Here is a 25,707-nt window from a genome sequence, read left to right on the forward strand (position 1 = left end):
TTTTGGTCTCCTAATCTGAGGAAGGACATTCTTGCTATTGAGGGAGTGCAGCGAAGGTTCACCAGACTGATTCCTGGGATGGCAGAACTGACATATGAAGAAAGACTGGATCGACTAGGCTTATATTCACTGGAATTGAGAAGAATGAGAGGGGATCTCATAGAAGCATATAAAACTTTGATGGGATTGGACAGGTTAGATGCAGGAAGAATGTTCCCAATGTTGGGGAAGTCCAGAACCAGGGGTTCCAGTCTAAAGATAAGGGGTAAGCCATCTAGGACCGAGATGAGGAGAAACTTTTTCACCCAGAGAATTGTGAACCTGTGGAATTCTCTACCACAGAAGGTTGTTGAGTCCAATACATTGGATATATTCAAAAGGGAGTTAGATGTGGCCCTTAAGGCTAAAAGGATCAGGGGGTATGGAGAGAAGGTAGGAGTGGGGTACTGAAGTTGCATGATCAGTCAATGATCATATTGAATGGTGGTGCAGTCTCGAAGGGCTGAATGGCTTACTCCTGCACCTATTTTCTATGTTTCTATATCTCTATATAAATCAAACCGCAAAACTGTGTCACCGTTTCGTTCTGGTTTCGATCTCTCTGCACTGCTGGATATCTTTAGGAAAGGACGAAGGATTTATACGATCTTAAGATGACTCCGAGTTTACAGCTTGGCGGGAAAGACGAACACTTGTGTACTTAATTATACTTTTTATACACAAAATACTGATCCGTTTCATTATTCTTAAAATCTGTGCCGCTTTAGAAGCCAGGTTATGACAGGTCCCCACAAAGCACCTTTGTCGGGGCTGAATCTCAACGTAGCAGTTGGTGAGCAGGATTAGTTAGGAACGATAGCAAATGTTTTGATGTGTGCAATAACTGAGCGTTCCTCTCTGGGCCATTCGCAGTATCTGGGCCGCAGCTGTTGGTTTCCAATGACGTCTCCTAAAGGGCTGAGTGTTGGACTTTTAAACTTTAAAGGTCTCTGGGCAGCTGTTTGACAACATTCAGCGATCAACAAGCTACGGTATGTCTCAAGCTGCTTTAGCTCCAAGGACTGGGTCCATTCCTTGATGTGTACTTGTGTTTAACTCCTGTTCCTCTCTGGGTGTTTAGATGGGAGCAGCGATCGCCAAACTTCTCCTTCCAACCCTCAGCAGCCTGGTCTTCCTCCCCACCATCAGCATCGCAGCCAAGCGGAGATTCCACATGGAGGCCATGGTTTACTTCTTCACAATGTTTTTCATAGCGGTGAGAAGATAATGTTTGACAATCTGTAAATATTGTACGGGAAAGCGCTGAAGCCCAGGCCGTGTCCCCAGAGGCTGTGTTCCCGCTCCTTCCCGGTCCCCCCATGGTCTTTCCCCGCTTCCTCCCGGTGTCCAGGTGAAGCAGAGAAGGGGAGACCAAGCCCTGGACACCTCGAGTCGGACCTGCTTCTCCCCAAACTCTCTTGGTTCATTTTGTCAAAATGATCGATCCTGTTCTTCGAAGAATTGTAGCTCTTCCGTTCCCTTTATTTAACATTGATGATTATATGAAAGCTATATTTCTTTCTCCTTCCAGTTTTTCCACGCATGTGAAGGGCCCGGCCTGACGGTTCTGTGCATCATGCGCCACGACATTCTGCAGTATTTCAGTGTCTATGGCACTGCTCTGTCCATGTGGGTCACTTTAATAGGTAAGAAGCCGTTTGATCCGCACACCTCTCTGATAGGAGCTCAAACCTGCTCATTAAAGCGGTATCCCAGCACACACTGGTGCCATTGGGGAGCCAGTGCAAGACAGGTTTGACTCCACCTTTCCCTGCAGCTCAGTATTAAACAGACCCTGAAGCAAGTACAGCCTAACTGGGCATAGTCACAAATATATAATTTATATAAAATATTTTAAACATTTCAAAAATTATCAAGGTATACGAGTTTCTATGGCCACTGTGTATAGATGGGTGAATGTTCCGGGAGGGAGTCTGTGTGTAGATGGGTGAATGTTCTGGGAGGGAGTCTGTGTGTAGATGGGTGAATGTTCCTGGAGGGAGACTGTGTGTAGATGGGTGAATGTGTTCCTGAATCATTTTGTGGGAATAAAGAAATTAATCATTACAATGTCATTATACAGAGTCCTAAATGTTCAGTTTTGAAGTTAAATTCTGATCCTTTCCATATATTTACTATTATGGGAGTCTGCGGGGTTTACTGACACACTGGGTTCTTATTATTAAAATTGATTGACAATTGATTGAAATGTCAAAGTTGTCACCTATAGGACAATCCAGGACTGGAGTTCTCATCTTGCCTATGGCACTTAATGCTATCCAGGGAGGTGATGTGGGGGAGTTTTGTACAGATTGCTGGGTAATGTACTAATAGGCCCAACACTTTATAGCATCTTTATATTGCATAATTGCTTCTGTATGGAAAATAGGTCATGCTTTCATAACTGTCTATACAAGCTTCAAAATCATATCAATCACAATGCATTTTGCACCTCCACCCTTACCGGATCACTGAGTGGGTCAAAACTGAACTAAACCATAAAGACCATAAGAATTTCCAAAGTCAGTCCCTGATCAGTGCTGAGTTACCTGATCACAGGCAGTGGTGGTTTGCTACAATTGGCATCTGAATTCCTGGCATAGAAAGCACACAGATTGACAAGCCCGAATACTGCTCGCCAACCCCTGCTGGAAAGTATGTGTGAATCAGTATTAGATGTGAACATAATTGGATTCTGATGTAATTCCTCTGAATCAAATAGTGTGCAGTACTCACTATCTTACATAGAATTATAGTATACAGCGCAGAGGAGGCCATTCGACCCATCGTGCCTGTGACAGGAACAACCTCACATGAAGAATGGCCACTTCAACAAAGCCTGGGGCTCATCAATGGTAGATCAGCACCACTCACTGTCTTTCAAACTTAAACATTGGAGCAAGAAGCTGCTTTTTGTGTAGTTGAAAATGTCCCCATAATTGTTAGAACTTGAACAATGGCTAATGATTGAGGGCTTTGAACATGGTGCCCTACAGTAATGGGATACAGCTTCATACTTGTGAGTCTTTACGTGCTTACATTTCTATATGAGACTTACCATCTCGGAAAGGCAGTTAGTGAAGGGTGAAAAATCAGAGTGTGCTAAAATGTACTTCTGTCTGTATTACATTTCTGATTTGGATTCTTCATGGCTAGAATCAGCATATATGGGGTTAAAATCCCAAAGGCACACAGGGTATTTCTCAGAAAGTAGAGAGGCTGGCAGTAAGTTATTAAGAAAAGCATAGCGGATTGTCTAAGGTGTTAATTGTTTATAATATATAAAAGCAAAATATTGCGGATGCTGGAAATCTGAAATAAAACCAGAAAATGCTGGAAATACTCAGCAGCTCAGGCAGGATATGTGGAGAGAGAAACAGAATTAACGTTTCAGGTCGATGACCTTTCATTAGAAATGGAAAAAGTTAGAAATGTAGCAGGTTTTTAAGCAAGTGTAGGGGCAGGGAAAGGGGATTTTAACCCTATATATGCTGATTCTAGCCATGAAGACTCCAAATCAGAAATGTAGTAAAGACAGAAGTACATTTTAGCACACTCCCCCTTTGATTTTTCAAGCTTCCCTTGACATTGTCTGATGCTTTGTTGAAGGGCCATTCTTCATGTGAGGTTATTCCCGGCACAGGCACAATGGGCCAAATGGCCTCCTTCTGTATTGTATACTATGGGCTAGATTTTACACTTTTGTGCATATCGCCCAAAAAAGGGCGTTATTTCCGGCGTGGGTGCCAAAAATGGGTTTTCAGATTGCCGGCTTCTTGCCCATTCTCAAAGCACCTAGTTTCCATTTTTGAAATTGGGCATTACTGCGAGCAATATGAAATGGGCGGTAGCGTTAAATCTCTCTGACCTTCTGCCGTAAAGTGTCGCCGTCCTTCGCAACGGCATGGCAACACTCGATTCCCACGATTCAGGAGGTCAAGAGGCATCATGACATGCGCAGAAGAGGAGACAGAGAGAGAGAGAGAGCTGAGAGGGACTGAAAGTGTCTGTGGCTGTGGTGTGTGCTTGTTTGGGTGTTGTGGGAGGCACGAGGGAGATTCACCAGCAGCAAAAAGCCTATTAAGCACCAAGAACATAGTTGGCACCGAGTGTTTGTCCAACAAATAAGATATAACATGGAAGGGATGGTGGAGGCCCTGGAGCTGGTAACCAGGAACACTGGTGGCAGAGGGCTCCCAGTGATCCCGGAGCATGGCACTGCACCCCAAAGTGCCGCACCCCCATTGCCAACCACACATGAGAGCCAGGAGCAACATTTTGCTTCTGGCTCGGAGCACGTTCCCACCTCAGGACCGTCCTCTCCCATATCCATCCAAGTAGCTGTTTGGCCGTCATCCGCACACCCACCCCCAATGAAGCATCACCTGAGGAGCTCTTCGGCCAGGCGGCTTCGAGTCAGGATGGGAAGGGGAAGGGGTAGAGGTGGGGAGGAGAAGCGGGGGGGAAGAGTTGGTTTTTACAGAAATACTGATTATTTCAGACAACTGTTCGATAAATGTTCTTTATTTAACAAAACCTTGTTGCGCATTGGCTCAGATAGCTGCACCATTACACGCTGGTGATTCCTTAACATCAAAGGGTATAATGACACTTAACTTTAACTGTCACCAATGTGATGCCCACCATTGATGTATGACCTGCACACCCAGCAGTATGTCAGCCTTGTAAATAACACCAACGTTTTTTCAGGCAAAGCGCTCATTGATGAGCTCCTGACGTAAGGCTCTTGCAGATAGCAAGAAGGAAAGTAAAAGTGGAGGGCAGAGAAACCCAAGGCAAAAAGCAAAAAAGGGCCACATTACAACAAAATCCTAAAGGGGCAAAGGGTGTTATAAAGACAAGCCTGAAGGCTCTGTGCCTCAATGCGAGGAGTATTTGGAATAAGGTGGACGAATTAACTGCGCAGATAGCAGTTAATGGATTTGATGTAATTGGCATCACGGAGACATGGCTCCAGGGTGACCAAGGCTGGGAACTCAACATCCAGGGGTATTCAACATTTAGGAAGGATAGACAGAAAAGAAAAGGTGAGGTGGCGTTGCTGGTTAAAGAGGAAATTAATGTAATAGTAAGGAAGGACATTAGCTTGGATGATGTGGAATCTGTATGGGTGGAGCTATGGAATACCAAAGGGCAGAAAATACTAGTGGGAGTTGTGTACAGACCACCAAACAGTAGTAATGAGGATGGGGACAGCATCAAACAAGAAATTAGGGATGCGTGCAATGAAGGTACAGCAGTTATCATGGGCGACTGTAATCTACAGATTGATTAAGCTAACCAAACCAGTAGCAATGCGGTGGAGGAGGATTTCTTGGAGTGTATTAGGGATGGTTTTCTAGACCAATATGTCGAGGAACCAACTAGAGGGCTGGCCATCCTAGACTGGGTGATGTGTAATGAGAAAGGACTAATTAACAATCTTGTTGTGCGAGGCCCTTTGGGGAAGAGTGACCATAATATGGTAGAATTCTTTATTAAGAAGGAGAATGACACAGTTAATTCAGAGACTGGGGCCTTAAACTTGGGGAAAGGTAACATCGGTGGTATGAGACGTGAATTGGCTAGAATAGAGCGGCAAGTGATACTTAAAGGGTTGACGGTGGATAGGCAATGGTAAACATTTAAAGATCACATGGATCAACTTCAACAAATGTACATCCCTGTGTGGAATAAAAATAAAACGGGAAAGGTGACTCAACCGTGGCTAACAAGGGAAATTAAGGATAGTATTAAATCCAAGGAAGAGGCATATAAATTGGCCACAAAAAGCAGCAAACCTAAGGACTGGGAGAAATTTAGAATTCAGCAGAGGAGGACAAAGGGTTTAATTAGGAGGAGGAAATGGAGTATGAGAGGAAGCTTGCTGGGAACATAAAAAACTGACTGCAAAAGCTTCTATAGATATGTGAAGAGAAAAATATTAGTGAAAATAAACATAGGTCCCTTGCAGTCAGATTCAGGTGAATTTATAATGGGGAACAAAGAAATGGCGGACCAGTTAAACAAATACTTTGGTTCTGTTTTCACGAAGGAAGACACAAATGACCTTCCAGAAATATTAGGGGACCGAGGGTCTAGTGAGAAGGAGGAACTGAAGGATATCCTTATAAAGCAGGAAATTGTGTTAGGAAAATTGATGGGATTGAAGACCGATAAATCCCTGGGGCCTGATAGTCTGCATCCCAGAGTACTTAAGGAAGTGACCATGGAAATAGTGGATGCATTGGTGATCATTTTCCAACGGTCTATTGACTCTGGATCAGTTCCCATGGACTGGAGGGTAGCTAATGTAACACCACTGTTTAAAAAAGGAGGGAGAGAGAAAACGGGTAATTATAGACCGGTTAGCCTGACATCGTAATAGGGAAAATGTTGGAATCAATTATTAAAGATGAAATAGCAGCGCATTTGGAAAGCAGTGACAGGATCAGTCCAAGTCAGCATGGATTTATGAAAGGGAAATTATGCTTGACAAATCTTCTGGAATTTTTTGAGAATGTAACTAGCAGAGTGGACAAGGGAGAACCAGTGGATGTGGTGTATTTGGACTTTCAAAAGGATTTTGACAAGATCCCACACAAGAGATTGGTGTGCAAAATTAAAGCACATGGTATTGGGGGTAATGTACTGACGTGGATGGAGAACTGGTTGGTAGTCAGGAAGCAGAGTCGGGATAAACACGTCCTTTTCAGAATGGCAGGCAGTGACTAGTGGAGTGCCGCAGAGCTCAGTGCTGGGACCCCAGCTCTTTACAATATACATTGATGATTTGGATGAAGGAATTGAGTGTAATATCCCCAAGTTTGCAGATGACACTAAACTGGGTGGCGGTGTGAGCTGTGAGGAGGACGCTAAAAGGCTGCAGGGTGACTTGGACAGGTTAGGTGAGTGGGCCAATGCATGAGATGCAGAATAATGTGGATAAATGTGAGGTTATCCACTTTGGGGTCAAAAACACGAAAGCAGAATATTATCTGAATGGCAGCAGATTAGGAAAGGGGGAGGTGTAACGAGACCTGGGTGTCATAGTTCATCAGTCATTGAAAGTTGGCATGCAGGTACAGCAGGCGGTGAAGAAGGCAAATAGTATGTTGGCCTTCATAGCTAGGAGATTTGAATATAGGAGCAGGTAGGTCTTACTGCAGTTGTACAGGGCCTTGGTGAGGCCTCACCTGGAATATTGTGTTCAGTTTTGGTCTCCTAATCTGAGGAAGGACATTCTTGCTATTGAGGGAGTGCAGCGAAGGTTCACCAGACTGATTCCCGGGATGGTGGGACTGACATATGAGGAGAGACTGGATAAACTGGGCCTTTATATACTGGAGTTTAGAAGGATGAGAGGGGATCTCATAAAAACTTATAAGATTCTGACGGGACTGGACAGGTTAGATGCGGGGAGAATGTTCCCAATGATGGGGAAGTCCAGAACCAGGGGACACAGTCTTAGGATAAGGGGTAGGCCATTTAGGACTGAGATGAGGAGAAACTTCTTCACTCAGAGAGTTGTTAACCTGTGGAATTCCCTACCGCAGAGAGTTGTTGATGCCAGTTCATTGGATATATTCAAGAGGGAGTTAGATATGGCCCTTACGGCTAAAGAGATCAAGGGGTATGGAGAGAAAGCAGGAAAGGGGTACTAAGGGAATGATCAGCCATGATCTTATTGAATGGTGGTGCAGGCTCGAAGGGCCGAATGGCCTACTCCTGCACCTATTTTCTATGTTTCTATGTTTCTATCATGCCACCATGGGCCCTTTCATGTCGTCTACAGGGGTCGGGGGCATGGCTTCAGTGTCAGCCTGATTGTGTGAGACAATGTCAGCGTCTGCCTCCTTGTCCTCCTCTTCCTCTCTCTGGTGAGGTAGACTGTCAGACTCATCAGATAATTCTTGTCCCCTCCTGATAGCCAAGTTGTGCAGCATGGAGCACACCATCACAAATTGAGCTACCTGCTCAGGGTGGTATTGGAGCTTGCCTCCTGAGTGGTCCAGGCATCTAAAGCACTGCTTATGCACTTCAATGGTTTTCTCCACGATATTGCGAGTGGCTCTGTGGCTCTCATTGTATCGCCTCTCGGCTTCGGTGTGGGTGTCACGCAGGGGGGTCATCAGCTAGGCCATATCCTTTGTCACCAAGCATCCAGCATTGACCTTGTGGCTGATTGTTAAACAAGTCAGATACAGTCCTCTCACGCAGAATGTGAGCATCATAGATGCTGCCCTGAAATTGAGCATTCACTGCCAGTATAATTTGCTGGTGGTCGACAACGAATTGGACATTCAGGGAGTGGAATCCCTTGTGGTTCCTAAAAACCTCAGCATCCTGAAAAGGTTCCAGCATCGCAATGTCCATACAGTCTATTGCTATTGCTCCCTGCACCTTGAGGAAGTTTGCAATTCTGGAGAATCCTCGAGCCCTCTCACTCTGTGCCTCACTGGTCATAGGGAAGCTGATCAAGTACTTCCTGCATGTGTACAGGGCTTCAGTGACTTGTTTAATGCAGCAATGTGTGGCATGCTGAGACAGTCCGCAAATGTCACCAGCTGTGGCCTGAAAAGAACCCGACACGTAGAACGACAGTGCCGCGGTGACTTTGACCTCAACGGACAGTGCAGTACTGATGGTGCTGGCAGGCTGCAGATCTCCCCTCAGTGATAACCACTTTGTGGAAGCGCAGTCTCCGAAGGCAGTTGGTGTCGGGCAAGTCGAGGTAAGACTGCTTCTCCCTGTACTTGCAGGGGGTGTAACGTCTGGTCCTCCTCATCAGTCTGGCACATCTTACATTGGGCACATAATGCTGTGGAGCGTACCTTCAGCCATCTCAAGTCTGCAGCATGTAATTGGTCATCAAGAGAGGGTGAGAAATGACAGGTCCCATTGCAATAGCTCTCTGTTTTCCACCAATTGGTCACAAGCAATGAATGTCCCGACGAAGACATCTGTTCAATTCCAATCGGTCACAGTATGGTCAAGATGTTTGTACAGATGTTCACATCAACTCCAACGACCTCCAGAGTGCATCCGAACTCCCCCGATGTTGAAGCACAGCAGCCTTTTAAAGGATGCGACATGTGATGTAGAACATGGTGTCCATAGCGCTGTGATTAGTTCCGGTTAGTTCCACTTTTTCTGTTTTTTGGGCAAATGACATGTGTGAGGTGGTGAAAGTGTCGCTGGGCGATCTCATGGCCACTAGTTTTGGTAAATATGCTCTTTACAACAAAAAAAGTGGGCGGGCGGTATTATTTTTTCCTGCCGTTATTATTTTTTCCTGGCGTTAAGCACATGGGGAAAGTAATGCTCGGCAATAAGTTCCCGAAAAATGCTCGTCAGTTTCCATTTTGTGGTTAGATGGGTGATATATGGGCGTTATACGTCATTTCAGCGGTAAAATGGGCATTAAGTGGCCGTTAAGCATGCAAAAAAAGTGGAAAATCTAGCCCTAAGATTCTATGTAAGATAGTGACTTAATTGTTTATTTGATTGCTGTTTCAAATGTCTTGCTGTGCATACAATAGCTAATGCATTTTCCTACGTAACAACTGTCATTTGTGTGAAGCAATAAGTAACTATATAAATGTAAATATTTCTTTCTTATTTGCTATTTAGCATTAGCAGAATTTGAGGAACCAAAAAGATCTACTTTGGTTATATTTGGAGTGCTGACTCTGAGTGTGCGGATCTATCAAGATCGATGGGGCTATGGTGTTTACTCTGGACCAATTGGAACAGCTGTCTTCATAATAACCGTCAAATTTGTACGTAGAGTCACTGAAGCATTTACACATGTCTGTGTGTTATATCACTGTTGCTGTTCATTATATACAAGTCACTGTGGCTATTCCTCTGTCCTGGTCTCTCTCCTATTTCTGCATTTTACCTGTTTTATAAGCAGCCTAATAAAGCAATGCCTATTAATCCAGACTTTAAATCACTTAGCATCAGGCTACCCATTGCATAAATTTGCCTGCTTCTTTTGAGAAGTTTGCTATTCTTAAATATTAATATTCTCTCCATGCCCCATTATTGAAGCGAATTGCAAACTGAATTAAAAGTTGCCTGAGCTCTGTTGATGCTGTTCTTGAGCTGATGGCTTACATCCTCGGGTCTTAAAAGAAGTGGCTGCGGAGATAGTGGATGCATTGGTTGTGATCTACCAAAATTCCCTGGATTCTGGGGCGGTCCCAGCAGATTAGAAAACCACAAATGGAACGGCCCTATTTAAAAAAAGGAGGCAGACAAAAAGCAGGAAACTATAGACCAGTTAGTCTAACATCTGTCGTTAGGAAAATGCTGGAGCCCATTATTAAGGAAGCAGTAGCAGGGCATTTGGAATGGCATAATTCAATTAAGCAAAGTCAGCATGGTTTTAATGAAAGGAGAATCATGTTTGAAAACATTTGCTGAAGTTCTTTGAGGATGTAACGAGCAGGGTGGGTAAAGGGGACCCAGTGGATGTAGTGTATTTGGATTTCCAGAAGGCATTCGATAAGATGCCATATAAAAAGTTACTGCACAAGATAAAAGTTCACGGTGTTGGGGGTAATATATTAGCATGGATAGAGGATTGGCTAACTAACAGAAAACAGAGAGTCGGGATAAATGGGTCATTTTCTGGTTGGCAAACAGTGACTAGTGGGTTGCTGCAGGGATCGGTGCTGGGTCCTCAACTATTTACAATATATATTAATGACTTGGATGAAAGGACCGAGTATAATGTAGACAGGTTTTCTGATGATGGATGGGAAACTAAATTGGGAGGAGGACACAAAAAATCTGCAAAGGGATATAGACAGGCTAAGTGAGTGGGCAAAAATTTGGCAGATGGAGTATAATGTGGGAAAATGTGAGGTTATCCATTTTGGCAGAAAAAAATAGAAAAGTAAATTATAATTTAAATGGAGAAAAATTGCAAAGTGCTGCAGTACAGCAGGACCTGTGGGTCCTTGTGCATGAAACACAAAAAGTTAGTATGCAGGTACAGCAAGTAATCAGGAAGGTAAATGGAATGTTTCCCTTTATTGCAAGGGGGATAGAGTATAAAAGCAGCGGTCCTGCTACAACTGTACAGGGTATTAGTGAGGCCACACCTAGAGTACTGCATACAGTTTTGGTTTCCGTATTTAAGAAAAGATATACTTGCATTGGAGGCTGTTCAGAGAATGTTCACTAGGTTGATTCCGGAGATGAGGGGTTGACTTATGAAGATAGGTTGAGTAGGTTGGGTCTATAAACATTGGAGTTCAGAAGAATGAGAGGTGATCTTATCAAAACATGATAATGAGGGGGCTCGACAAGGTGGCTGTAGAGAGGATATTTCCACTCATAGGGGAAACTAAAACTAGGGGACATAGCCTCAGAATAAGGGGCCGCCCATTTAAAACTGAGATGAGGAGGAATTTCTTCTCTGAGGGGTGTAAATCTATGGAATTCTCTGCCCTAGAGAACTGTGGAGGCTGGGTCATTGAATATATTTATGGCAGAGGTAGACAGATTTTTGAGCGATAAGGGAATAAAGGTTTATGGGGAGCGGGCAGGGAAGTGGAGCTGAGTCCATGATCAGATCAGCCATGATCTTATTAAATGGCGGAGCAGGCTCAAGGGGCCAGTTGGCCTACTCCTGCTCCTATTTCTTATGTTCTTATGTTCTCCCTCTCTTGCTGCATTGTGCTTAGAGAATCCTCAGACAGGTCAGAGTCAGTACATGTGGGAAGGAGCTTTGCAGAGAAACCACATCCACTTGGTGGCATGTTGACAATTCTAGTGCTTGGAGGCAGCAGCTTCTAATGGGATGGGTGGTGAACTCTGAGGGAGAGCAATGCCTCTTTCACAATGCTGCAAGCTCATCTTCCACTGGGTAATCGCTGTCACACTAGCAGCAATCACAAGTGATTATTTGTAAGTTTAAGCAACTCTGCAAAATGAATTTCAACATAGATAAGTGTGAGGTATTACATTTTGTTAAGAAAAATAAAGAGGTCACATATTACTTGGAAAATAGGAATCTAAATGAGGTAAAGGAGCAAAGGGATTTCGGAGTACAAATACACAAATCATTAAAAGTTGTGACGCAGGTTAATAAGGTTATAAAAAAGCAAACCAAGCACTAGGATTTATTTCTAGAGGTATAGAATTGAAAAGCAGGGAAGTTATGCTAAAACTGTATGGATCCTTGGTTAGACCACACTTGGAGTACTGCGTACAGCTCTGGTCACCATATTATAAAAAGGATATTGAAGCACTGGGGAGGATGCAGTGAGGATTTACAAGGATGATACCAGAAATGCAAGGGTACACCTATTAGGAAAGGAGGAACAGGCTGGGTCAATTTTCTCTTGAAAAGAGAAGACTGAGGGGTGACCTAATAAAGGTCTTTAAAATTCTGCAAGATTTAGATAGAGTAGACACAGTGTTTCCACTTATGGGAAGAGCAAAACTAAAGATCATCAATATAAGGTAGTCACCAAGAATTCAAATACGGAATTCAGAAGAAATATCTTTACCCAGAGATTGGTGAGAATGTGGAACTCACGACCACAGGGAGTGGCTGAAGCAAATAGAATTGATGCATTTAAGGGGAAGCTAGATAAGCACATCAGGAAGAAGGGAATAGAGGGTTATGCTGATAGTTAGATGAGGAAAGGTGGGTGGAGGCTCAAGTGGAGCATAAACGCCATCATGGACTGGATGGGCCGAATGACCTGCTTTTGTGCTGCATATTCAATGTAATTCTTCCTTTTTTTGAGGATGTTCCCTAACTCACTTAGATGCAGAGTGTGTTGTAATCACTGCCTCAAAAGTAGGGTTAGTGGCTGTGACGTGCATGTACGAAGCAGGACAAATTGTATTCTTGAATGGGGGAAAATGGAGACGCATTTTAATTGCTTAACAGAAAATTCTTGATGTAAAGGATATATATTTAACTATAAACTAGATTGCCGAATAACTGCTGCTTTTAATTTCACAGTTAAAGAAGATGAAAGACAAAAAAGGCCTTTACCCTGACAAGAGCATCTATACACAACAGATTGGCCCTGGTTTCTGCTTTGGGGCACTTGCCTTGATGTTACGATTCTTCTTTGAGGTACAATGGAGTAATTTAATTTTTAGCTGTGGCAATTAACAGTTGGGAGAGCATCTTTTCACATTCTTCTGATAGATTTCAGATTTACCTTGTGTTCGTATTGCAGCTCACTTCTTTGCCATTTATAACTGACACCTTCCTAATGAATCAATGCCACAATGTCTCAATTAACATAGTTTTCTATCAAACTAATAATCATCCTAAAACAGTTCAGCTCTTTTCAGATGCCCCTTCCCCTTACTATGCACCATTCCTCAGCTGAGAGAGCAACTGAGCTGGTGCCAGGCCATTGCCAGTGGAGTCCTGCATTGGGCCACTAATAGCTGTGACTGAGCAGCTCAGGGTCAGTAATCCTCTGATGTTCCATCCCTCTCATTCCACGACCTCCAAACTCTTAACACTGCCCAAACAGTTAACCAAGATGTCTGACATGTAAAAACTCAGCACCATGTTTAAGATTGAATTCTGAAGTGGATGAGACTGAGAGGAACAATATTATGATGGATAAAAGGAAAATGTTCGATCAGATAGTTACGCTGAAGGAAGATAAAGTGCCAGGGCCGATTGGATACATCCTAGGATCCTGAGGGCCGCGGGTGGGCGGGATACATCCCAGGATCCTGAGGGAGGAAATTACCCAGGCTGTAGAATGATGGCATAAAATTTTACTGAATCTAATAATGCATCTAATCATCGATGAGTTTAAATGGAAGCTAGATAAACACATGAGGGTGAAAAGAATAGAAGGATATGCTGATAGGGTGCGATGAAATAGGGTCAAGGAAGCTCGTGTGGAGCAAAAACACCAGCACAGACCAGTTAGGCTAAATTGCCTGTTTCTGTACGGTACATTCTATGTAAATTGGATCATGCCCTACCCATTTTACAGGCCCAAGGGTTCAATTTGGCAAGTGTGTGCACTCATTCCACATCAGAAGTGCGGCGCCCGCCATATTGGTAATGGCTCCTGCATAGGTGTCAAAAGTGCACGCCTGAAACAGTCACAGCTTCCTTATTTGCATATGCAAAGGCCTAACACCTGTTTGAGGACCCTTTTGCAAAATGCACTTGCGACGTAAACCTCAAAGATGCTCAGCCTTGCACGCTGCAGTCAGTATTCTCAGGCGCTTGGCAGTCAAACCAGTGGTTCTTAAAGAAACTGCTGGAGACTGCCACTGGAAAGGTATGTTTGAATTCTTTTACTTATTTTATTGTGCAGTCAGGAAGAATTACAAAAGCAATTTCTCCGCCCATCAATTGAGCTGGTCAAGATCCTTTTAAATTTGTGCTCATTGCTATTCATCATTTGCCACTGCTCCAAATTTGTATCGTCTGCAAATGTGAAAACTTTGGACACACGGGGGCCAAAATTCCGGGACTCAAAGAGACCCGTTAATGCCCGTTTGTGGCGGCCATACCAAAAAATCGAATGGCTGCCACTCTGCGGTCAACAGGCTGACCCAATCTAAATTCAGGTCAGGGATTTTTCGCCCAAGTAGATGCACCGACAAAGTAAAATAAAATACTTACCTATCCATTCTCAGCTCCATTCGTTGATCCCCTGCCACGTTGATTGACAGCGGTGGACGGCCCAACCAACCCATTTTCAGCCTGTCAGCCTGGCTTTGAGTCTAAGGCTCAAAAAAATTCAAAGCCCTGAAAATGGATTACTTGCCGCAACAAGAGTTCCAGTGGTGTGTACCAGTTTAAAAACTCATAGGTGCGCCAGCTTTCTGGTGCACCTGAATTTCGGCTCCATGACCTTCCTCTCAATAAAAATGATGAATAACAGTAGTTGCAACTATTGTGTTCCCAACACAGATGAGGCTGCACACAGGGAGGTTAAAGTAACAGTGACCTCAGTCTTTAATAAGACACTCCAGAGTGAGGAACAGGCCTTAGGGACCGGCTTATATACAGTGCTCCCAAGGGATGCTGGGATCCCTTGGGACTTCAGGGGATGAGATCTCTGGTGGCGGAACATGAGAGTGCATGCTTTACAGATACACAACAGCAACATTGAACTTTGTGGCACTCCACTGGTAACTGGCTGTCAACCAGATAGCTGCCTATGCACTATTACTCTTTGCTGTTTCCCAACCAACTAACCATTTGGCAGTCTATTTTAATAAATTCCCATTGATCCCCTGGGCCTGGAGCTTATGTAGGAGCCTATTATGTGGGACAGTGTCAAATGGCTTCCTGAAATCTAGGCAGGTAACATCCATTATCTTTCCCCTATCTACAAAGTCTGTCATCCCCTCAAAAAAAAATCCAAGAAATTAGTCGTGCATTACCTCCCATTTCTAAAACCATGCTGGCTGTCTCGGATTAACTCATGGCCCTCGGGATACTCCCTTAGATTAACCCTTATAATAATTTCAAACACTTTTGCAAGAGTGGAAGTAAGACTTACAGGTGTATAATTTGATGGTTCATCCTTCGCCCCTTTCTTGAAGATGGGAGCCACAATTACTATTTCCAGTCCTCTGGGATTTGATCCGAGTACAGTGAACTCTGAGAAATACCCGCAAGACAACTCGCACTCGTTGAATCAATTCCTTCAGAGCCGTGTGAGAACCAGGAGCCTCATCTACCTTGAACTTCAACAACCACCCCAATATGTCCTCTCTTATGATTTTACAATTTTTCAGTCCACATTCATCTTTAAACTGTACCACCCAATTCTGGCATTCTTCTCCATTGCTTTTGTGAAAACAGTTGAACAATGGCAGTTAAATTCTTCAGCAATTTCTCTACTTTCAGACATCACTTCCTCAATGTCATTATTTAGTGGGCCTGACCCTTGTTTGTTTACTCCTGACATACTTGAAGAGTGCTTTACTGTTCTGCTTGAAGTTTCCAGTTATGTTTTCCTTCTGATCTCTCTGCACCCTTTAGCAATTATTAGCATTCCTCACCTTATCTTTATAGATCTCCCAATCTTGTTCCCTTCCTGAACATTAAAAACAAATTGTATGCTTTCTCTATGTTTTGTTACTAAGCCAAACTGGTCTTCCCCTTTCACACTGCCTTGATCTCTTCCAGGGATACATTCTTTTTGCATCTTAATAATTATCCCATTGATTTTGCTGAAACATTATTCTCACTTTGTTTATTGCTCCCTCCTAATTCATGAGAACTAAATCAAATATTGCAATACCCCTTGTGGTATCTTTAAAGGACTGTTTAAAAAACAAATCCCTCACAATTTAAATACATTTCCGCTCAATGCAGACTGTCCCCATTGTGCATTCCAGTCAATACGAGGAAGATTGAACCCCCAGGATTATTATTAGCACTTGGCACTCAACTGCCTCATCGCCCCCTCAAACCACAATCTCCTTTGATCATTAGCACGTTCATATTACAAACGGATCTCTTTTACTGCCTTTTAATTCTAACTGCTCGGTAACACTTTCCACATCTAACCTCATTGTAACTGGTCCCTATCTAACAAATAATGCCACCCCAGTCTTTCCTAAAACACACAAACCCTATGTTAACTCCCCAACAATAATTTGATTTCAACCAGGTTGTGAGGTCAGCTTGTGGGGTCAGCTCATGGGGTCAGAGAAACATAGAAACATAGAAAATAGGTGCAGGAGTAGGCCATTCGGCCCCTTGAGCCTGCACCGCCTTTCAATGAGTTCATGGCTGAACATGCAACTTCAGTACCCCATTCCTGCTTTCTCACCATACCCCTTGATCCCCGAGTAGTAAGGACTACATCTAACTCCTTTTTGAATATATTTAGTGAATTGACCTCAACAACTTTTTGTGACAGATAATTCCACAGGTTCACCACTCTCTGGATGAAGAAGTCTCTCCTCATCTCGGTCCTAAGTGGCTTACCCCTTATCCTTAGACTGTGACTCCTAGTTCTGGACTTCCCTAACATTAATAAGAACATAAGAACATAAGAACATAAGAATTAGGAACAGGATTAGGCCATCTAGCCCCTCGAGCCTGTTCCGCCATTCAACAAGATCATGGCTGATCTGGCCGTGGACTCAGCTCCACTTACCCGCCCGCTCCCCATAATCCTTAATTCCCTCATTGGTTAAAAATCTATCTATCTGTGATTTGAATATATTCAATGAGCTAGCCTCAACTGTTTCCTTGGGCAGAGAATTCCACAGATTCACAACCCTCTGGGAGAAGAAATTCTTTCTCAACTCGGTTTTAAATTGGCTCCCCCATATTTTGAGGCTGTGCCCCCTAGTTCTAGTCTCCCCAACCAGTGGAAACAACCTCTCTGCCTCTATCCTGTCTATCCCTTTCATTATTTTAAATGTTTCTATAAGATCATCCCTCATCCTTCTGAACTCCAACGAGTAAAGACCCAGTCTACTCAAACTATCATCATAAGGTAACCTCCTCATCTCCGGATTCAGCCTAGTGAATCGTCTCTGTACCCCCTCCAATGCTAGTATAACCTTCGTTAAGTAAGGTGACCAAAACTCCACGCAGTACTCCAGGTGCGGCCTCACCAATACCCTGTACAGTTGCAGCAGGACCTCCCTGCTTTTGTACTCCATCCCTCTCGCAACGAAGGCCAACATTCCATTCACCTTCCTGATTACCTGCTGCACCTGCAAACTAACTTTTTGGGATTCATGCACAAGGACCCCCAGGTACCTCTGCACCACAGCATGTTGTAATTTCTCCCCATTCAAATAATATTCCCTTTTACTGTTTTTTTTCCAAGGTGGATGACCTCACATTTTCCGACATTGTATTCCATCTGCCAAACCTTAGCCCATTCGCTTAACCTATCTAAATCTCTCTGCAGCCTCTCTGTGTCCTCTACACAACTTGCTTTCCCACTAATCTTTGTGTCATCTTCAAATTTTGTTACACTACACTCTGTCCCCTCTTCCAGGTCATCTATGTATATTGTAAACAGTTGAGGTCCCAGCACCGATCTCTGCGACACACCACTAACCACCGATTTCCAATCCGAAAAGGACCCATTTATCCCGACTCTCTGCTTTCTGTTCGCCAGCCAATTCTCTATCCATGCAAATACATTTCCTCTGACTCCGCGTACCTTTATCTTCTGCAATAACCTTTTGTGTGGCACCTCATCGAACGCCTTTTGGAAATCTAAATACACCACATCCATCGGTACACCTCTATCCACCATGCTCGTTATATCCTCAAAGAATTCCAGTAAATTAGTTAAACATGATTTCCCCTTCATGAATCCATGCTGCGTCTGCTTGATTGCACTATTCCTATCTAGATGTCCCGCTATTTCTTCCTTAATGATAGCTTCAAGCATTTTCCCCACTACAGATGTTAAACTAACCGACCTTTAGTTACCTGCCTTTTGTCTGCCACTTTTTTAAACAGAGGCGTTACATTAGCTGCTTTCCAATCCGCTGGTACCTCCCCAGAGTCCAGAGAATTTTGGTAGATTATAACGAATGCATCTGCTATAACTTCCGCCATCTCTTTTAATACCCTGGGATGCATTTCATCAGGACCAGGGGACTTGTCTACCTTGAGTCCCATTAGCCTGTCCAGCACTACCCCCCTAGTGATAGTGATTGTCTCAAGGTCCTCCCTTCCCACATTCCTGTGACCAGCAATTTTTGGCATGGTTTTTGTGTCTTCCACTGTGAAGACCGAAGCAAAATAATTGTTTAAGGTCTCAGCCATTTTCACATTTCCCATTATTAAATCCCCCTTCTCATCTTCTAAGGGACCAACATTTACTTTAGTCATTCTCTTCCGTTTTATATATCGGTAAAAGCTTTTACTATCTGTTTTTATGTTTTGCGCAAGTTTACTTTCGTAATCTATCTTTTCTTTCTTTATTGCTTTCTTAGTCATTCTTTGCTGTCGTTTAAAATTTTCCCAATCTTCTAGTTTCCCACTAACCTTGGCCACCTTATACGCATTGGTTTTTAATTTGATACTCTCCTTTATTTCCTTGGTTATCCACAGCTGGTTATTCCTTCTCTTACCGCCCTTCTTTTTCACTGGATTATATTTTTGTTGAGCACTATGAAAGAGCTCCTTAAAAGTCCTCCACTGTTCCTCAATTGTGCAACCGTTTAGTCTGTGTTTCCAGTCTACTTTAGCCAACTCTGCCCTCATCCCACTGTAGTCCCCTTTGTTTAAGCATAGTACGCTCGTTTGAGACACTACTTCCTCACTCTCAATCTGTATTACAAATTCAACCATACTGTGATCACTCATTCCGAGAGGATCTTTTACTAGGAGATCGTTTATTATTCCTGTCTCATTGCACAGGACCAGATCTAAGATAGCTTGCTCCCTTGTAGGTTCTGTAACATACTGTTCTAAGAAACAATCCCGTATGCATTCTATGAATTCCTCCTCAAGGCTACCCTGTGCGATTTGATTTGACCAATCGATATGTAGGTTAAAATCCCCCATGACTACTGCCGTTCCTTTTTCACATGCCTCCATTATTCCCTTGATTATTGCCCACCCCACCGTGAAGTTATTATTTGGGGGCCTATAAACTACACCCAATAGTGACTTTTTGCCCTTACTATCTCTAATCTCCACCCACAATGATTCAACATTTTGTTCATTACAGCCAATATCGTCTCTCACAACTGCCCTGATATCATCCTTCATTAACAGAGCTACCCCACCTCCCTTCCCCTCTTGTCTATCTTTCCGAATTGTCAGATACCCCTGTATGTTTAATTCCCAGTCTTGGCCACCCTGCAACCACGTTTCAGTAATGGCCACCAAATCATACCCATTTGTAATGATTTGTGCCGTCAACTCATTTACTTTGTTTCGAATGCTGCATGCGTTTAGGTAAAGTGTTTTAATACTAGTTTTTAAACCATGATTTTTAGTTTAAATCTTGATAGGGTCAGCTCAATGGGTCAGCTCGTGGGGTCAGCTCAATGGATCAGCTCAGTGGGGTCAGCTCAATGGATCAGCTCAGGGGATCAGCTCAGGGGATCAGCTCAGTGGATCAGCTCAATGGGTCAGCTCAATGGATCAGCTCAGGGGATCAGCTCGTGGGGTCAGCTCAATGGATCAGCTCGGGGGGTCAGCTCAATGGGTCAGCACAATGGGTCAGCTCAATGGGTCAGCTCAATGGGTCAGCTCAATGGATCAGCTCGGGGGGTCAGCTCAGTGGATCAGCTCAATGGGTCAGCACAATGGGTCAGCTCAGGGGATCAGCTCAATGGGTCAGCTAAATTGGTCAGCTCAATGGGTCAGCTCAATGGGTCAGCTCAGTGGATCAGCTCAATGGGTCAGCACAATGGGTCAGCTCAATGGGTCAGCTCAGGGGATCAGCTCGTGGGGTCAGTTCAATGGGTCAGCTCAGGGGATCAGCTCGTGGGGTCAGCTCAATGGATCAGCTCAGGGGATCAGCTCAATGGGTCAGCTCATAGTGTCAGCTTGCATGGTCAGCTCAATGGATCAGCTCACAGGGTCAGCTCGTGGGGTCAGCTCACACAGTCAGCTCAATGGGTCAGCTCACGGGGTCAGCTCAATGGGTCAGCTCACGGGGTCAGCTCAATGGGTCAGGTCAATGGGTCAGCTCACGGGGTCAGCTCTCATGGTCAACGCAATGAGTCAGCTCAATGGGTCAGCTCACGGGGTCAGCTCAATGGGTCAGCTTGTGGGGTCAGCTCACGGGGTCAGCTCAATGGGTCAGCTCATGGGGTCAGCGCAATGGGTCAGCTCACACAGTCAGCTCAGTGGGTCAGCTCAATGGGTCAGCTCGTGAGGTCAGCTCAATGGGTCAGCTCATGGGGTCAGCTCAATGGGTCAGCTCAATGGGTCAGCTCAATGGGTCAGCTCACGGGGTCAGCTCTCACGGTCAACTCAATGGGTCAGCTTATGGGGTCAGCTCATGGGGTCAGCTCAATGGGTCAGCTCACGGGGTCAGCTCACGGGGTCAGCTCAATGGGCCAGCTCACGGGGTCAGCTCAATGAGTCAGCTCATGGGGTCAGCTCAATGGGTCAGATCACGGGGTCAGCTCAATGGGTCAGCTCATGGGGTCAGCTCAATGGGTCAGATCACGGGGTCAGCTCAATGGGTCAGCTCATGGGGTCAGCTCAATGGGTCAGATCACGGGGTCAGCTCAATGGGTCAGCTCATGGGGTCAGCTCAGTGGGTCAGCTCAATGGGTCAGCTCGCACGGTCAACTTAATGGATCAGCTCAGGGGATCAGCTCAATGGGTCAGCTCAGTGGATCAGCTCGTGGGGTCAGCTCAATGGATCAGCTCGGGGGGTCAGCTCAATGGGTCAGCTCAGTGGATCAGCTCAATGGGTCAGCTCAATGGGTCAGCTCAGGGGATCAGCTCGTGGGGTCAGTTCAATGGGTCAGCTCAGGGGATCAGCTTGCATGGTCAGCTCAATGGATCAGCTCACAGGGTCAGCTCGTGGGGTCAGCTCACGGGGTCAGCTCAATGGGTCAGCTCACACAGTCAGCTCAGTGGGTCAGCTCAATGGGTCAGCTCGTGAGGTCAGCTCAATGGGTCAGCTCAATGGGTCAGCTCAATGGGGCAGCTCAATGGGTCAGCTCAATGGGTCAGCTCGCGCGTTCAGCTCAATAGGACAGCTCACGGGGTCGGCTCAATGGGCCAGCTCGTGGGGTCAGCTCAATGGGTCAGCTCGCATTGTCAACTCAATGAGTCAGCTCATGGGGTCAGCTCGCATGGTCAGCTCAATGGGTCAACTCACGCGGTCAGCTCAATGGGTCAGCTCGGGGGGGTCAGCTCGCACGGTCAGCTCAATGGGTCAGCTCATGGGGTCAGCTCAGTGGGTCAGCTCATGGGGTCAGCTCAATGGGTCAGCTCACACAAGTCAGCTCACGGGGTCAGCTCAATAGGTCAGCTTGTGGGGTCAACTCACGGGGTCAGCTCAATGGGTCAGCTTGTGGGGTCAGCTCAAACGGTCAGCTCACACAGTCAGCTCAATGGGTCAGCTCAATGGGTCAGCTCATTGGGTCAGCTCACGTGGTCAGCTCAATGGGTCAGCTTGTGGGGTCAGCTCACGGGTTCAGCTCAATGGATCAGCTCACGGGGTCAGCTCAATGGGTCAGCTCGCACGGTCAACTCAATGGGTCAGCTCGCGGGGGTCAGCTCAATGGGTCAGCTCGTGGGGTCAGCTCGTGCGGGTCACCTCATGGGGTCAACTTGTGGGGTCAGCTTAATGGGTCAGCTCGTGGGGTCAGCTCACAAGGTCAGTTTAATGTTTAAGTTTAAGCAATGTCTTGAAGAGGATAGAGAGGCAGAGCTCAATGGGTCAGCTTGTGGGGTCAGCTCAATGGGTCAGCTCACGCGGTCAGCTCAATGGGTCAGCTCGCAAGGTCAACTCAATGGATCAGCTCATGGGGTCAGCTCGCATGGTCAGCTCAATGGGTCAGCTCACATGGTCAACTCAGTGGGTCAGCTCACGGGGTCAGCTCAATGGATCAGCTCACGGGGTCAGCTCAATGGGTCAGCTCACGGGGTCAGCTCAATGGGTCAGCTCAGGGGGTCAGCTCAATGGGTCAGCTCATGGGGTCAGCTTGCATGGTCAGCTCAATGGATCAGCTCACAGGGTCAGCTCGTGGGGTCAGCTCACGGGGTCAGCTCAATGGGTCAGCTCACACAGTCAGCTCAGTGGGTCAGCTCAATGGGTCAGCTCGTGAGGTCAGCTCAATGGGTCAGCTCAATGGGTCAGCTCAATGGGGCAGCTCAATGGGTCAGCTCAATGGGTCAGCTCGCGCGTTCAGCTCAATAGGACAGCTCACGGGGTCGGCTCAATGGGCCAGCTCGTGGGGTCAGCTCAATGGGTCAGCTCGCATTGTCAACTCAATGAGTCAGCTCATGGGGTCAGCTCGCATGGTCAGCTCAATGGGTCAACTCACGCGGTCAGCTCAATGGGTCAGCTCGGGGGGGTCAGCTCGCACGGTCAGCTCAATGGGTCAGCTCATGGGGTCAGCTCAGTGGGTCAGCTCATGGGGTCAGCTCAATGGGTCAGCTCACACAAGTCAGCTCACGGGGTCAGCTCAATAGGTCAGCTTGTGGGGTCAACTCACGGGGTCAGCTCAATGGGTCAGCTTGTGGGGTCAGCTCAAACGGTCAGCTCACACAGTCAGCTCAATGGGTCAGCTCAATGGGTCAGCTCATTGGGTCAGCTCACGTGGTCAGCTCAATGGGTCAGCTTGTGGGGTCAGCTCACGGGTTCAGCTCAATGGATCAGCTCACGGGGTCAGCTCAATGGGTCAGCTCGCACGGTCAACTCAATGGGTCAGCTCGTGGGGGTCAGCTCAATGGGTCAGCTCGTGGGGTCAGCTCGTGCGGGTCACCTCATGGGGTCAGCTTGTGGGGTCAGCTTGTGGGGTCAGCTTAATGGGTCAGCTCGTGGGGTCAGCTCACAAGGTCAGTTTAATGTTTAAGTTTAAGCAATGTCTTGAAGAGGATAGAGAGGCAGAGCTCAATGGGTCAGCTTGTGGGGTCAGCTCAATGGGTCAGCTCACGCGGTCAGCTCAATGGGTCAGCTCGCAAGGTCAACTCAATGGATCAGCTCATGGGGTCAGCTCGCATGGTCAGCTCAATGGGTCAGCTCACATGGTCAACTCAGTGGGTCAGCTCACGGGGTCAGCTCAATGGATCAGCTCACGGGGTCAGCTCAATGGGTCAGCTCACGGGGTCAGCTCAATGGGTCAGCTCAGGGGGTCAGCTCAATGGGTCAGCTCAGGGGGTCAGCTCAATGGGTCAGCTCATGGGGTCAGCTTGCATGGTCAGCTCAATGGATCAGCTCACAGGGTCAGCTCGTGGGGTCAGCTCACGGGGTCAGCTCAATGGGTCAGCTCACACAGTCAGCTCAGTGGGTCAGCTCAATGGGTCAGCTCGTGAGGTCAGCTCAATGGGTCAGCTCAATGGGTCAGCTCAATGGGGCAGCTCAATGGGTCAGCTCAATGGGTCAGCTCGCGCGTTCAGCTCAATAGGACAGCTCACGGGGTCGGCTCAATGGGCCAGCTCGTGGGGTCAGCTCAATGGGTCAGCTCGCATTGTCAACTCAATGAGTCAGCTCATGGGGTCAGCTCGCATGGTCAGCTCAATGGGTCAACTCACGCGGTCAGCTCAATGGGTCAGCTCGGGGGGGTCAGCTCGCACGGTCAGCTCAATGGGTCAGCTCATGGGGTCAGCTCAGTGGGTCAGCTCATGGGGTCAGCTCAATGGGTCAGCTCACACAAGTCAGCTCACGGGGTCAGCTCAATAGGTCAGCTTGTGGGGTCAACTCACGGGGTCAGCTCAATGGGTCAGCTTGTGGGGTCAGCTCAAACGGTCAGCTCACACAGTCAGCTCAATGGGTCAGCTCAATGGGTCAGCTCATTGGGTCAGCTCACGTGGTCAGCTCAATGGGTCAGCTTGTGGGGTCAGCTCACGGGTTCAGCTCAATGGATCAGCTCACGGGGTCAGCTCAATGGGTCAGCTCGCACGGTCAACTCAATGGGTCAGCTCGCGGGGGTCAGCTCAATGGGTCAGCTCGTGGGGTCAGCTCGTGCGGGTCACCTCATGGGGTCAGCTTGTGGGGTCAGCTTGTGGGGTCAGCTTAATGGGTCAGCTCGTGGGGTCAGCTCACAAGGTCAGTTTAATGTTTAAGTTTAAGCAATGTCTTGAAGAGGATAGAGAGGCAGAGCTCAATGGGTCAGCTTGTGGGGTCAGCTCAATGGGTCAGCTCACGCGGTCAGCTCAATGGGTCAGCTCGCAAGGTCAACTCAATGGATCAGCTCATGGGGTCAGCTCGCATGGTCAGCTCAATGGGTCAGCTCACATGGTCAACTCAGTGGGTCAGCTCACGGGGTCAGCTCAATGGATCAGCTCACGGGGTCAGCTCAATGGGTCAGCTCACGGGGTCAGCTCAATGGGTCAGCTCAGGGGGTCAGCTCAATGGGTCAGCTCATGGGGTCAGCTCAATGGGTCAGCTCACACAGTCAGCTCAATGGGTCAGCTCAATGCGTCAGCTCGCGCGGTCAACTCAATGGGTCAGCTTGCATGGTCAACTCAATGGGTCAGCTCGCGCGGTCAACTCAATGGTTCAGCTCGCGCGGTCAGCTCAATGGGTCAGCTCGCGCGGTCAACTCAATGGGTCAGCTCACGTGATCAACTCAATGGTTTAGCTCGCGCGGTCAACTCAGTGGGTCAGCTCGCGCGGTCAACTCAATGGGTCAGCTTGCACGGTTAACTCAATAGGTCAGCTTGTGGGGTCAGCTCAATGGGTCAGCTCACACAGTCAGCTCAATGGGTCAGCTCATGGGGTCAGCTCAATGGATCAGCTCACGGGGTCAGCTCAATGGATCAGCTCATGGGGTCAGCTCAATGGGTCAGCTCACACAGTCAGCTCAATGGGTCAGCTCACACAGTCAGCTCAATGGGTCAGCTCAATGGGTCAGCTCATGGGGTCAGCTCAATGGGTCAGCTCATGGGGTCAGCTCAATGGGTCAGCTCACACAGTCAGCTCAATGGGTCAGCTCACGGGGTCAGCTCAATGGATCAGCTCACGGGGTCAGCTCGCGGGGGTCACCTCATGGGGTCAGCTCGTGGGGTCAGCTCAA

The 25,707-nt window shown here is 46.5% G+C and overlaps 1 protein-coding gene across 1 annotated transcript in view; it reads left to right on the forward strand.

The window, feature by feature from the left end:
• LOC139251770 (protein myomaker-like) overlaps nt 1-25,707 on the forward strand; it is a 180,938-nt gene that overhangs the window by 143,040 nt on the left and 12,191 nt on the right. Inside the window, exons 2-5 of the mRNA XM_070873302.1 lie at nt 1,121-1,255; nt 1,571-1,685; nt 9,673-9,821; nt 13,031-13,147. Of these exons, the coding sequence (XP_070729403.1) occupies nt 1,121-1,255; nt 1,571-1,685; nt 9,673-9,821; nt 13,031-13,147 (516 nt within the window). The remainder of the gene's footprint in view (nt 1-1,120; nt 1,256-1,570; nt 1,686-9,672; nt 9,822-13,030; nt 13,148-25,707) is intronic.

The sequence above is a fragment of the Pristiophorus japonicus genome, unplaced genomic scaffold (assembly GCF_044704955.1).
Source record: "Pristiophorus japonicus isolate sPriJap1 unplaced genomic scaffold, sPriJap1.hap1 HAP1_SCAFFOLD_443, whole genome shotgun sequence".
Classification (NCBI taxonomy): domain Eukaryota; kingdom Metazoa; phylum Chordata; class Chondrichthyes; family Pristiophoridae; genus Pristiophorus; species Pristiophorus japonicus.